Raw genomic sequence first — 14,583 nt, forward strand, 5'->3', positions numbered from 1 at the left:
GAGGCACAAAGAGTCCCTCCCAATAACACATGAGCAGCTTAAATTCAACCTCATTGCTCAGTGAAGATTATTAATGCTCTAGAACTTGTTAAAAGGGGAACTACACACATTTTATGCCTATAAAAATGGGGGTCCAACATGTTATCACAGTCAGTGCCAAATACAACATACAGTAAGTTGGTACTAGGTAGTGCTTTTGTAATACTATCTGTTACTGTTGGGTTTACAGCATCCGTTACATTAGTTTAGTGATTTTAATATAATGTAGGAGGATTTTGTGAGACCTATCAAAATAGTTGCATGCAAAAAATGTCAACTACTATATAATTAAGGTTGGATTTTGTTTAATAAGTGAACTCACACATAAGAAAATACAACAGGAAAAGCGAAATACAACAATCACTTTTTGTTCAAATACCAACACAGCTTAAAAGGATAGATGAAATTAAACTCAGTATAAAAAGAGCTTAGGACATGTGCAAAGCAATAGGTTATATAAAGTGCATAAGGGGAACCACTTAATGAAGCATAATAACAATGTGTCAAACCCATAGCTTAAACAACAGCCATCGTTATTTCACCACCAATTACACAAGACATGAGACAACAACCAAAACAAATACGTACATACGTATATAGCATGTTGAGTTGAAAAGTGCATCAAACACTTGCAAAAACAGCAATACAAAATGTCTTAAAAATGAGAAACCACTCACTTCCACAGAAATTACTACAGCTATTGAATGTTGTGTTTGTATGTTTTGAGTATGGGTGATTAATGCTGTTTGTTCATGATGGGCCGAATCCTAATTTGAGATCTGTGTGCATAAATCAAATTATCGAATTACTTATCTTTCAAATTAGGATTGGGCCTGATGGGAGCTACATTAGTTCAATGACGTCTTCAGGCTCTGGCTTTCTTCTCTTTACGTCCTGTGGCTTCTGATGACGCATCTGCCTTCCTTTTGTGAGCCTGACAGAATCAAATCAATGACATGTCTACTTGTAAATGTTACAATGTATGGAATCACTGAAATATTAATATTCTAACACGAGTATTGACACATTTTTCATGGTAACATGGTTTGGAATCCTCAAGATGGTTAGCCAATATGTCATTTTCTTCCCACAAAATGTTTATCCCAAAAACAAAACCACTGGTTGTGTGTTTATGGTTAAACCCATTTTGTACCTTAAAAATCTGTATATGATTGTTTTGAAACAGTAAGATCAATTACCATCTGGCTTTTTGTGGTCCTTTTCTTCTTTTCAGCACGTTCCTTTTCCTCAATCTCCATATTTTCTTTTTCGATGAGGGAGATGAGAGTGTTACAGCGTCGCTGAAGTTCCTGGGGGAAGAAGAGGAAACTGTTTGTAGAGAAAACAAAACGATAGTACAATGGATGTCTGATGTTCCTCTCGGTTAGCCAGTCTGTTTGAAGCAAACAATTTTTTTATATTTATTCATTATTCTCCTTGTGTGGTTATTACAGCTTTTGCTCATAATATTGACATTTTAATAACCAAAACAGTTCATGTAACATACCACTTTGTCAAAAACACAAAGTAATGATAAATAACCCCAGAGAGGTAACCCAGCAAACAGGGTACGTCCTGAGGACATTTGTCAATGTTCCCATTTGGTCCCTTAAGGGTTTCAGCATGACGTTATCCCACTGACGTTCCGAGCACATTCTAAGAACATTACATGATGGTCCCAAGGGACCATGCTCTGGGGGACCATTCTATAGTTCCCGGTTTGACCCAGGGATATTTTTAAGATGTTCTTGGGACATTGTGTTATGGTCTCCTGAAGGTCACCTGAACGTTCTTGGGACATTGTGTCACGGTTCCCTGGAGGTTTTGCCTAGTTCTGGTTTGTCCCGGGGATGTCCCCGAGAACATTTTTAGGACATTCTTGGGATGTTGTGTCATCATCCTCTTAAGGTTCCCTAGACATTCATGGGACGTTGTGTCCAGGCCCTCTGGAGGTTTTTGTTATGTGATGATGGTATGGGGGTTTTAAGGTAAGTGGGACGCTGTTCAGCTAAAATTGTGTAAATAAAAAATCTTCAATCAACAACAATATGATTACATTTGACATGATCACTAGTAACTTTTCAATATGACCCCACCTAAGATTTGAACTCTCAAACCTCGGGATTTGGGGTATGCTGATCTTCCGGCTGCGCTGCAAAGTCGGGAGAATTTCAGAAGTCCCCTACACATTCATTACCTATAATAAATCTCTGCATTTAGCAGGAGACCGCTATTTTAGTTATCAGTTAATCTGACTATTCTCTCATTGATTTCACTGACTTATTTCAGTGATTTGAGTTGAGATTTTCAGTATACAGTAGTCTTGATGTTGGTGGGGCATATTATTCTGTTTTTATGTTACTCCTGAATCCCTATGATAAATATAATAGTTTTTCATCCGTGTATTTTTAACAGCGCTGAGATTTACTTTGAAGACAAAGTGAAACCAGTCATTGATACTGACATGGCGTAGCAGGAAGAGTAGAATGCTGTGAACCAAGAGGTTGTCAGTTCAAAGCCCAGGTGAGGACATGTTAAATAATAATTATTGTATGAATATACATAATGTAATCGTGCATGTCAAATATGTAAGTTAAAAGCACTGGTTATGTGTGGGTGCCCCTAGCATTGCTAAAAGACAAAGAGCTGAGACTGTATCAGTGGTTCACCAATCAGGGCCTTGATAGGCTTGGCAACAGTAACAAGTAGTGTAATTATTTATATATATTTTTTTGAGGGGGTTTCTTTGCAACAATCAGGCAACGTCCTCAGGAAAAACCGGGAACAAGACAAAAACCTCCAGGGGACCATGACACAACGTCCTGATGACTTCAGCTGACCATTTTGTGATGTCCTGGGGACGTCCTAACGACTCATTATTGTTTGCAAGGAAGTGTCTATGTATGAGTGAACCTGAACAATAGTCTTTCCTCCCATGAATTCCCATCCATCTCAACTTGTAAATAAGGGCCACATTGAAACAAATACAATTCTATATTCAACCATACCTATTATAGATTATGTGAGAGGAAAGCAAACAAGATTGTCTCTGAACTCACTGCAAAGTCTATAATAAAAGTAATAAAACAAGTTTTTATGATGGTCCAGAGACAGCGAAGGAGGACACCAAAGCCTCATTTACACCTTGCACTAACATGTACGTTTCCTGATCTGATTAATATGATCCAATCACTATCTGATCAAGGTTTGTCGTGTCAACACATTGTACTAAAATGTGTCTCTTATCCGTCCACTGTATCCACATTGTGACCAGATTAGCTGGCGCCTCCATGTATGCAAATGATTTGACATAGTATTTGAAATAATATAAATTGTTAAAAAATTACAGATGCCATAAGTCAATGGTGCTACATGTCAAAAGATTTTAAAAGCTGGTATAATGATGATCAAGACAAAAGGTGCACGTTAGCACTAGGGCTTAAGACACTATAACTGCGTTCATGAACTATCCCAGAGGCAGCCCAGGTGCCATCTCAAATACTGTAAGTGTCCCCATGTTTGCTCACCCAAGACTTCTGTAGCATAGATAGTCAAACTGTTCAAGACATATTGTACCATGGCAGTTCGGGACTTGATGAACCAGTCGAATCTGAACTGGGGAGCATTCCGGACACACTGTCGGAGTTCTTCATAAACATTCTCCTTGTCAAAGCCCATCTTGTGGAGCATACAGATCAGGAACCTGTCCTCCTCCTCCGTGTAGTTCTTCCCTTTATTGGTGCCATACTGAATCCTCAACTGGTGGAATGGGGCCTTGTATCTCGCAATCTGAAATGATCAAAACAACATTTCCATTTAGTCAATTTGAAAATAAGAAGTAATCTTGTGGCATACTCAAATAAAGGTTCATAGTAGTACATTTAAATATGTATTTTCCAGAGTATCTACCATAGGAAATACACTGCCCTCCGTAATTATTGGGACAGTGAAGCATTTTTTTGGCTCTATACTTCAAAAGTTTGGATTTCAAATCAAACAATGACTATGGGAGGTTAAAGTGCAGACTGTAAGCATTAATTTGAGGGTATTTCCATCCAAATTACAGCACTTTTTGTACATAGTCCCTCCATTTTAGGGGAGTAAAAGTATTGGGACAAATTCACTTACATGTGTATTAATGTAGTAAAAGTTAAGTATTTGTTCCCATATTCATAGTACGCAATGACTACATCAAGCTTGTGACTCTACAAATTGTGGATGCATTGGCTGGTTGTTTTGGTTGTGTTTCAGATGTTTTTGTGCCCAATAGAAATGAGTAAAAAGTACAGTAGTTGACCTTTGCATCCAGCGCCTTCTTAATGCTGATCCTCCTCTGGATACGGGCCTCGCCACGCTCGATCTGAGCCATGATTTTTTCAATATCCTGGAGTTCATTGCACCGCTCCCAAAAAATGGCTTGAAAATAAAACAAGAATGTGTGAAAGGACTCGTGTGGCGCATAAAAAAGTTATAATCTGTAATAACCATGGTTATTTAAAACAGATACAAGAATGTGTCTAAAGGAAACGCAAATATAATGGAATAAATATGAGGATGATTCTGATGAGGACCGGTATTTTACCAGAATATTCAATGACTTCCTCAGGGTTTTTCCCCTCGACTTCCCGAGCAATGCTGTCGATGTCATCACGGCCGTATTTCTCATTGGCTTTAATGAACTGATTGAAATCTCGCTTGTTCCAACTTGTGAACCCCTGTGAAACAACATTCACCACAAACACAGCACTTGCTTAGATAAAAGCTTTAGAATGTCCAATAACATGGCACTTTTTGTGACAAACAAATAGGGATCTTACTTACTAAAATAATTTATGCAGGAATCTAGAAAGTTGTGTCTCGCCTAGCACCCTGCAGTACCTGTGTGAGAAGTTTCTCCTTCTCCTCAGTCTCCTCGGGACTGAGGGGCCCCGCCTCGTCAATCTTCCTCTGCTCCTCCTTCTGCACCTGGGCAGCGTTGGGAATGTCAGGGCTCCTGGGGACCTGCAGTGGCACAGGGGAGAGAACAGACACACAGCTCCTATTAGAGACAGCTCCAATGAGACATAACACTGAACGGCACCGTCTCTCCCTACGAGGCAAGAGACTGCTAAGGCTGGGTGAAGCGATAGACAGGCCTGTTGGGGAACCAGACTAACTGAACAGATGTACCATGGGATCAGGTGGCATAGGGGGAATGTGTGTGTGTGTTCTGTGGTTCTGGCACCATGGAGGAGCACAAGCTCCAATCTGTCTCAGTTCAGCAGTCTGCCCTGGCAGTGAGTGCCTCGGCACAGCGAAGCACTTGGGATGCTGCTCACAAATGTCAGAGTTGAGACACACTCCTATGGACTCTATCCACCACTCCCATGTGTAACATGTTGGCTGTGTGAAAGCCCAAACCAACAGATTTCAAAATGTTGTTTTTTAAATATTGAACTTTGTAAATTGTTTCAGTAAAATAGAACCAGCAAGATGTGGAAACAAAAATACATTACTATAAACGGCCAAGCTTAAAGCTACTGTACATAAGATAACATATGCACACTTTCTTTATCTATCAGACAACAAACTTAACTACAGCTCTCTTACCTTGTAGCCTATAGTCTTCCTGTAATAAAGGATCTCCATCTCCAGCAGCTCAAACAGGCGAGGAGGAAAGAACTGGAAGTCCTGGATGTTGGGCTGTTTGGGGGGACGTGGGGCCTGAAATACATTCATCATTATTAATCATGTTCTGGTGAGCAAGATTAACATGTACGCCACTTCCATGGACATCTTTCTGACCTGACTGGCCATCATTATTTGGCAGAATGGGGAAACAAGACAAAGGATTGACTAGCAACTCACCCATGAACAAGGGGGCAGCCCTTGAATAAGCATGTTGTTTATAAGCCGGGATACAAAGCAGGGCGGCAGCCCTTGGAGTTTCTGTGTGCTTAATCTGTGAGTGGGCGTTACCTTGGGGGCTCGAGGTTCACTGACACGCAGGGCTTCTCTGAAGTAGGCATCCACCGCATAGTTGGCTTTCCTCTCTCTTTTAGGAGGCTCAATCCATTCCATCATACTCAGCTACAAAACAAGGCCAGGTCATGACTCACAAGGGGAATCAAGTCAGTATATGGTATATGATGTACACCTCATTTTATGGTTATGGTGGTTTCATAAAATTTATGTCATAAGCATCTATGAATAGCATACTCTGTACGTCATATCTACCTCTATCACACAGCATTCACAAAGTTCAATAACTGAAATGAAATTAAACCTGAGGCACAAGGGAACGAGCTAATCTACGTACAGTATCATCTCAAGCGTCTCTTTGATGCTATTAACAGGTCAAGAGCCATGACAAAGCATGTAGTAATGTGATACCTTTTGCTTCTCTCTGTAGTCCTCGCCTTCAAAGTTGTAGAGGCTGGTCTCTGCTCCTCCTGTGTCCACCGTGAAGTTCCTGAGGGAGCTCTCTCCCAGAGACTCCATGCGCTCGTTCATCTCAGCCGTCTAGGACAGGTCAAAAGGACAGGTCGACACAGAGAACCAAACAGCCAGTCTGTCAACCAAACACTATGTGCTGTTCCCCCACTTACCTTCTTTGCCCCCCTCTCTAAGATAGTGTTGATGTCTTCATCTGTGAGCTCATTGTCTTTGGAGGCGAAGACGTGAGTGGCCCCATGCCTGATCATCTGCAGCATCTCATCTTTGCCCAGTTTGTTGGACTGCTCCATCAGCCTCCCTGGAAAGTTGAAAGATGCGAGAAGTAGTTGGGGTGTGGGACTGAATGTACCCTGCAGCATCCTCTTACATTCATGTCTCAGGGTCTAGATCCTTCTGTAAACTGATAGTAGTATCTGTATCACAGGAGGCTACTGAGGGGAGGACGGTTCATAATAATGGCTGGAATGGAGCGAATGGAAAACATGCGTTTGCTGTATTTGATACCATTTCACTCACTCCGCTCCAGGCATTACCACAAGCCTGTCCTCCCCAGCTAAGGTGCCACCAACCTTGTGTGATCTGCATACATGCATGCATTTGGTATCATTTTGTCCCAAGCCTAACCAAGGTCTGTCTATCTTACCTGTCCCAAAGACCATTGCTTAACATGTAATGACAAACCATGAAGTTGGAATCAAAAACATGCTGAATACCTTGTTGTATAACTATGGAGTCTAGCCTCAACTTCATCTCAGCTCTTTCTACAATCCTCTCTTCGACTGTATTATCAGTGATGAGGCGGAACACACGCACTGGTTTCTTCTGACCAATCCTATGAGCCCTGTCCTAGAGAGGCAAAAACAAACACACCGATTGCCTCAGTTGATGAGGTGTCTATTTCTTTGAAATACAAGCCAGTGTTATAAATTAACATTACTAGTATTTTTGTATACATGACATAGAATTTCACACTAAATGACTAATACTTACATTTCCAAACACTTAATATATAGATGTACATTTCCAAGGAAGCCACAAATGAAATTTCTCACCATTGCTTGCAGGTCCACTTGAGGGTTCCAGTCAGAGTCATACAGGATGACGACGTCTGCAGTTGCCAGGTTAATGCCCAGACCTCCAGCTCTGGTGCTCAACATGAAAATGAACTTGCTGCTGTTTTCAGCATTGTAGGCCTCTATGGCGTCCTAGAAACACGGCCATAAAGCAGGGGTGTCAAACTCATTCCATGGTGGGCCTAGTGTCTGCACGTTTATTTTTTTAAACTCATAATTAAGACCTAGACAACCAGGTGAGGGGAGTTCCTTACTAATTAGAGACCTTATTTAATCAATCAAGTACAAGGGAGGAGCGAAAACCCGCAGACAACTCGGCCCTCCGTGGAATGAGTTTGACACCTGTGCCATAAAACATTAGGCAGACAATGTCTAAAATATCAGTTTTTATGTAGTTGAAGTAGACACTTTACACATTAGAGCAAACATTTTTACAAGCAGGGTCAGTACGAGCACGGTAGACAAAGTAGTGGCTTAAACTAAAGTCCATGGTTGATTTGATACTGTTCCACTATAGCTCCTTATGGTTTCCATGGGAGCCTGTGTTGTGGCCAATGAGGCCTCATCAGCTGAAGTCATGCTCCGTACCTGTCTGGCTTCATGTGGAGTGTTTCCATCTAGACGGCAGTACTCATAACCTCTCCACATGCAGTAGTCCTCAAGGATGTCAAGGACCCTGGTCATCTGGCTGAAGATGAGGACTCTAGACCCTGGCAACCAATGAGACAAAACATAGTCATTCCATTCAAGAGCAGAACAGCATACATACACTATCAGGTCACATAGCTCAAATGCAATCTCCAAAGAGAGAAATTATTCATAGGGTTTCTTGCATGGCAGGAAGGTTTGATTCATCTCATTCTAAATGAGCATGGCTGATTTGAGAGTCAAATGAACCTTTCTCATCAAGAAAACTTCGCAAGAAAATGATAAATTCTACATGTGAATCCTGATATCCTTCAACAGTACGCAATCTTTTAAGCCTGCGTCCTCTGAGGTTGTCCTTGCCTTTTAAAGACCATAATGTTCTTCCATTTATCAGAGTTTGCATAGACAACCTATTGCATAGTCTGTTACAACTGCAAATGTACAGTGACAACCACAGATCTCTTTGAGATAAACACATCAAATATACATGAAGATGGGATAAACTACAGTATACATCAATGGGATAAACTACAGTAAAATCCTTGAATGATGGGTGTATCACCTTGTTCCTGGACTTTGGGCAGCAGTTTATCCAGGGCCACCATCTTGCCACTGTTGGTGACCAAATGACTGTCGGTAGTGTAGGGGGGCCCGGGCTCGGCCCCGTCAAACAGGTATGGGTGGTTGCAGCACTTCCGCAGTTGCATCAAGATATTCAACAGACGCATCTTGTCTGTTTTTCCAGAAGAATTGAGGATGTCAATGTCTTTCATCAGAATTCGTGTGTACCTAACAAAAGCAGAGCAACAAAACCTTTTTCATTTGAAATTATTTTGGAAAGAATTTAATGAGTAGAAATGTTGAACCAACACAAGCTATGGGCAACACTGGGAAGGACAAAGTATTTGAACCAAAAACATACCATTCTCGCTGCATCTTACTCAGTCCGAGGTAAATCTTCACCTCTTTTTTGGGAGGCAGGTTTTTCTCCACTTCAGCTTTTATCCGACGCAGAAGGAAAGGCCTCAGCACCTGAACAAACATCACGTTATACACAAGAAGGAAAGGCCTCAGCACCTGAACAAACAGCACGTTATACACAAGAAGGAAAGGCCTCAGCACCTGAACAAACAGCACGTTATACACAAGAAGGAAAGGCCTCAGCACCTGAACAAACAGCACGTTATACACAAGAAGGAAAGGCCTCAGCACCTGAACAAACAGCACGTTATACACAAGAAGGAAAGGCCTCAGCACCTGAACAAACAGCACGTTATACACAAGAAGGAAAGGCCTCAGCACCTGAACAAACAGCACGTTATACACAAGAAGGAAAGGTCTCAGCACCTGAACAAACAGCACGTTATACACAACAAGGAAAGGCCTCAGCACCTACTAGAGCCTGACATATATGTATGTTTATTTGGGTCCAATACCCATTCCGATTTTTGGGGGGTTAAAACTTACCGATCCCGATTTATCTGCCAATATACTGTTTCACAGCAGCAAAATTTCATTTCCTTACTCTGATTTCTCATAAATTGCCATCCAAAAGAGCAATTGTTCAACAAATATACTTCAAATGTTAAATAATGACATCATGAGAAGTGTTCAGATCAGCACGACATTCCCTTTTTTCATCCTATTTATTGAATATCGGTTATCAGTGGAATTATCAGCTGATAGTGACATAGCGTTTAAAAGGCCAATATCGGATGATAATATCAGTGAACCGATCTAATCGGTCGGGCTCTATAACAAACAGCACACTAACAAGGCAAATACTTTTCTAACTAAATACATTTTATTATCCATCTCTTAACACAACAGAATAATAGATAAGGAGAATTCTGCAGTAATCTCTGAGAGTAATGGAAATGTGAAACACAGCTTACCGCATGCAGACGCTCCACCAGCTTCTGGTCCCCCAGACAGTTGTTGGTGTCAAACCAAGAATCAAAGTCCTGAGAATATAAGGAACATTTTCCTTTTGTTTTCAACAAGTAAAGATTTTCCATGAAAGTGCAAAATATAATTTTGAGAGAGTAAAGATGATTCTGCTTTGGCTTCATTTGCAGAGGGGAATGTGTTAGAGAAAGGACAGGATACATATGATAAGCTACAGCTTGTGGGGGTGAGGGATCCCAGACAAACTTGGAGGAACTGACAACAGAACAGAGCAGTGCCTGAGGGGGAGGCCTGTGCTCGGGGCTACCTTTCCCTCTCTGACACATCATGGAAAGACAAGAAGCATGTCAGGTGGGGCTGAGGACTTCCATGATTGACAGATGCTCATTGAAACTAGGTGGTATAAAATGGAACAACAAAAAACATTAAGTTACTGCTGGAGCGATATGTTTTGACACAAAAAAAACAAAATAATGCAGTTAATTTTGCCTGGAGCGATATGATTTTATTTTCTTCCTCCATTTAGCATTCCAGTCACATTCATCTAAAGGAGAGGAATATCCCTACTAGAGAAATACATGGCGAGAACAGACAGAGGTAGCACTCACATTGGCAGAGTTGAAGACATCAGGCAGCAGGAAGTTGAGGAGTGACCACAGCTCATGGAGGTTGTTCTGCAGAGGTGTTCCAGTCAGGAGGAGACGGTTGGTGGTTTTGAACTCACGGACAATTTCTGAGAGCTGACAACACCGGACAGATGTTAAGATTACATAAATATCATTCGAAAAAAATGTATTGGCCAGAGTTTAATTAATTGAAAAGTAGAAAGAAAAGCTTGGTTCAGACCACAATTATTTTCATTCGAGAACATACCTTGGACTTCTCATTTTTTATCCTGTGAGCTTCGTCGATGACAAGGTATCTCCAGTTGAACTTCTTGAAGACCGATTTTTCTCTGATGACCATCTCATAGGATGTGACACAAACATCCCATTCCCCTGGCATCATGACATCGCGGATGAACGCCGCCTAGCCAATAAGGAGAACATTTGTCAAAGGAGTCATCTGTGGTCTTGGTTAGCTACCCACTTGATAATGCTTTATAAGAGGACACATTTTCAATCAGTGTCAATCAAGAGAAAAAACAGGACATACTCTTGCATCCTTGTCCCCAATAAGACAGACAGCCTTCAGGGTTGGTACCCAGCGTTTGAACTCATTCATCCAGTTGTGTAGCGTTGATTTGGGAACCAGAACCATGTGGGGGCCTGGAATGTTCCTGTAGTGCTTCAGGTATCCCAGCAATGCAATGGTTTGGAGGGTCTTCCCTAAGCCCTGTTGTCAACACACAATTATAAAGAAGGTAGTTTGAGTCCTGAATGCTGATTGGCTGACAGCCGTGTTAAATCAGATTGTATACCAGGGGTATGACAAAACATTTAATTTTACTGCTCTAATTACGTTGGTAACCAGTTTATAATAGCAATAAGGCACCCCAGGGGTTTGTGGTATATGGCCAATATACCACGACTAAGGGCTGTATCCAGGCACTCAGCGTTGCATCTGCCTTAGTCGTGGTATATTGACCACGTATCACACCCCCTCTGGCCTTATTGCTTAAATAAACAACCTGTCATACACAGCTTGACTCACAACCAGTGGCATTTACTTACATTTGGATATAGATATAATATACATATTTATCTCAATATAAGGATCTGGCACTTAAACATAAACTATTGTTAATTGCATGTTTATGGTACAGTCGTTACCATTTCGTCAGCCAGAATTCCATTAATGCCATTTTCATAAAGGGAGATCATCCAGTTGAGACCTCTGACTTGATAATCTCTCAGCTCTCCATTTTTCACATCTGGAAAATAAAATAGGTTATGTCAGTAGCCCTTTCCTGCAGTCAATGACCAAAAGCACCCTCTAAAAATACAATGAAGATCCTGTGTTTCTATGTCAAACAGTTTTGTTATATTTCAGTCTTCTGTGATGTACATAAAGTGTAATATTGGGATGTAAATTCAAAATGGAATACATTTCAACTCTATATCTGACATGGTACCCACAACCATCAATGTGTGTGAGGTGTATATGTTTGTATCAAAGAAGATTTGTTTAAGACTACCAAGAATCACTCTGTATAACCCTGATTTAGCCCACTGCAGTAAAAAGTTAATGAAAAAAAAAGGAAATTATATTCGTATCCATCGTCAGCTATTCTCAAATGGGAGCTAATTAGGATTATAGGTATATACCTGATAGAATACAACACTGCGTTACACCTGCTACTGTTCATTTACACAGAGAGCGTTAACATTAGCATTTAAACTATATGAAGAAAACATCATACAGGATGGGGACTCTTCAAAGCGAACCAAGACGTTAGCTGCCTTCCTGCTCTCAGATAACAACTCCTCATCTTCTTCTTGTTCTGTGCGTCGGTGGCGGTTACTGTCAAAAACACAGGAGGCAGACAAATAGTTTGTAAAAAATTATGATATCTGGTATTGATAGAATGGTAAACAGATTGTATTGTTTATTATTTCATGGGTTATTGACCAAAATAACTTGTTTATTTAAAATAACAGACCTGTCAATTCAAAAACATACAAATAATGTCAGGACTCTTAAAAGAAGTCAGCAGTCACATACTCTCCAACAGAGAGGAGATTTTGTTTCTCATCCTGTTTAACGCGAGGTCGTCCAGGTTTCACTTTCAGGGGTGAAGTAGGAGACTTCTGAGATGCAGGCTGGATGAAGTGGGCAAAGAGTTCTGTTTGCTTGAGCAGAAACTCAAACCGGTTCGCTCTATCTGTTTTCTATGATTAAAAGACAGGGAGAAAATACATTTAAACCAACAGATTCTGTTTTACTAGTAAGGATATGAGATCAATGTTATGCTAACCGGTCATTTTGCCATTCACTTTCCCTATACACTGCAATTCCAAACATTTACCACAGTGGGGAGCCCATTGCAAAAATTGGAGAATAATAAATGATGAAAAATAAACATATCAAATATCTGGCACAGAATTCAACCAAGATGTGACTACTCTTGTGTGACGTGATAATCCCTAGAGTAATATGTCTTGCAAATGCATCTTAAAATCGCAAATTAATCCTATTTAGATATCTATATGTTTGTGAGAAAGCAATTCGTCTCACCCTTTTCTCCTCATACTCTGGATCCAACTCCCCCTCCGCCTTGGGCACAGCCTTCAGAGGTGGCTTCAGCTGAAACACAGTAGACTACTTTATTACATTCTCAACGTACTGTACATATTTATGATTTGGTAACATTCAATCAATGTCATGTGCAATTTAAAACAATTAAATGTTCTATTTCAGTGGGCCTTATTAAAGGAATTTGTTGTGTATTGTATATAATTTCCTCTGAATTAATGCAAAATTATTCTACATGTTGAATGATTATGGCTTTGGTTGCAAGTTGGCTTCATGTGACGCTTGTGCAATCAATTTTGTGCACGTTCACATATTGTGTGCTCAAAATGTATTATAAAATGTGCAAAAAGTTATGCCTTCTGAAGTTCAAGCATTTAGCTTCACCTTTAATGTTAGGCTACTCTTCATAAAACATATTACATAGCTACTGTAGCTAGCTATAGCCAACTCGACAGTCCCCAAAGCAGAACAGCCAGTGTTGAAATTGACAGCTGATTTGCTAGAGGCTGCTCGTGCTTCGTGTGTTGTGCTACCTGGGCTGAGTGAGATACACAACAAGCTACTACTATACAGTCAGAGGCTCGATCTGGGACTACGAAGCTTGTCACACTGGTTACAAATTGGCAGCATTTATAGAAGTCTGCGGGAATATTGGCTAAATGTCTATGAATTGCACGACGAAACCCATTGTTATGTTTGCTGGCCAGATATGGATCTGCGTCTGACCTGGTAGCTACCTAACATCTGTAAGAGAGCTATGCAGATGTGCAAGCCTCCTTCCCGCCATGTTCCCCCCAATTGACCACAACTGCAAACTTCTAGCAACCTAACAGTACAGTGTATCTCATATTTCTGGAAAAGAAGATGTCTGCTTTTAAATGCTCACCTCTTCTTCTTCGGGTACAGGCTCTCTGGAAGTTGAAGGAATCTCTTCATCTGACATTCTGTGGACTCGGTTTTTATCATGAGTTATTTTAGACCAGACTGTGTAAGTTATACATGGCAAAAAGGCTTGCTACGTCATTAGATAGACTGTACATTGTGAGCATACGCCCCCTTCATAATAGCTCGCGAGTATATAGCATTGAAATACCGCGATAACACCATGTACGCCACTAGAACGTTCGAAATAATATTGGTAGCCCTGTTTCATTTCAGCAATAAGGCATGGGGGGGGGGGGGGGGTACATGGCCAATATACCACGGCTAAGGGCTGTTCTTATGCACGATGCAACCCAAAGTGCATAAATACAGCCCTTAGTCGTGGTATATTGGCCATATACTG

The 14,583-nt window shown here is 40.8% G+C and overlaps 1 protein-coding gene across 1 annotated transcript; it reads right to left on the reverse strand.

The window, feature by feature from the left end:
- Positions 1 to 327: 327 nt before the first annotated feature.
- On the reverse strand, positions 328 to 14,330 carry LOC135538988 (SWI/SNF-related matrix-associated actin-dependent regulator of chromatin subfamily A member 5). Its single transcript, XM_064964876.1, has 24 exons — positions 14,185 to 14,330; positions 13,281 to 13,349; positions 12,768 to 12,934; positions 12,466 to 12,566; positions 11,876 to 11,976; positions 11,259 to 11,438; positions 10,977 to 11,132; positions 10,712 to 10,843; positions 10,091 to 10,159; positions 9,118 to 9,227; positions 8,758 to 8,984; positions 8,136 to 8,257; positions 7,527 to 7,679; positions 7,188 to 7,320; positions 6,627 to 6,772; positions 6,412 to 6,540; positions 5,998 to 6,108; positions 5,629 to 5,742; positions 4,918 to 5,040; positions 4,622 to 4,754; positions 4,337 to 4,455; positions 3,616 to 3,828; positions 1,239 to 1,349; positions 328 to 973 (listed from the first exon to the last, which is right to left on the reverse strand). The coding sequence occupies exons 1-24, from the start codon at positions 14,239 to 14,241 to the stop codon at positions 905 to 907; spliced, it is 3,045 nt and encodes a 1,014-aa protein (XP_064820948.1). The 5' UTR covers positions 14,242 to 14,330; the 3' UTR covers positions 328 to 904.
- Positions 14,331 to 14,583: the final 253 nt, after the last annotated feature.

The sequence above is a fragment of the Oncorhynchus masou genome, unplaced genomic scaffold (genome assembly GCF_036934945.1).
Source record: "Oncorhynchus masou masou isolate Uvic2021 unplaced genomic scaffold, UVic_Omas_1.1 unplaced_scaffold_6___fragment_4___debris, whole genome shotgun sequence".
Lineage (NCBI taxonomy): Eukaryota > Metazoa > Chordata > Actinopteri > Salmoniformes > Salmonidae > Oncorhynchus > Oncorhynchus masou.

Excerpts from the sequence above, each read along its gene's own strand:
- LOC135538988 (XM_064964876.1), bottom strand. The coding sequence starts at position 14,241 with ATGTCAGATGAAGAGATTCCTTCAACTTCCAGAGAGCCTGTACCCGAA. Across the intron at positions 7,321-7,526 it reads AAGTGGACCTGCAAGCAATG|GACAGGGCTCATAGGATTGG; the intron begins GTGAGAAATTTC and ends TTGCCTCTCTAG. Across the intron at positions 5,041-5,628 it reads GGAAGACTATAGGCTACAAG|GTCCCCAGGAGCCCTGACAT; the intron begins GTAAGAGAGCTG and ends GTGCCACTGCAG.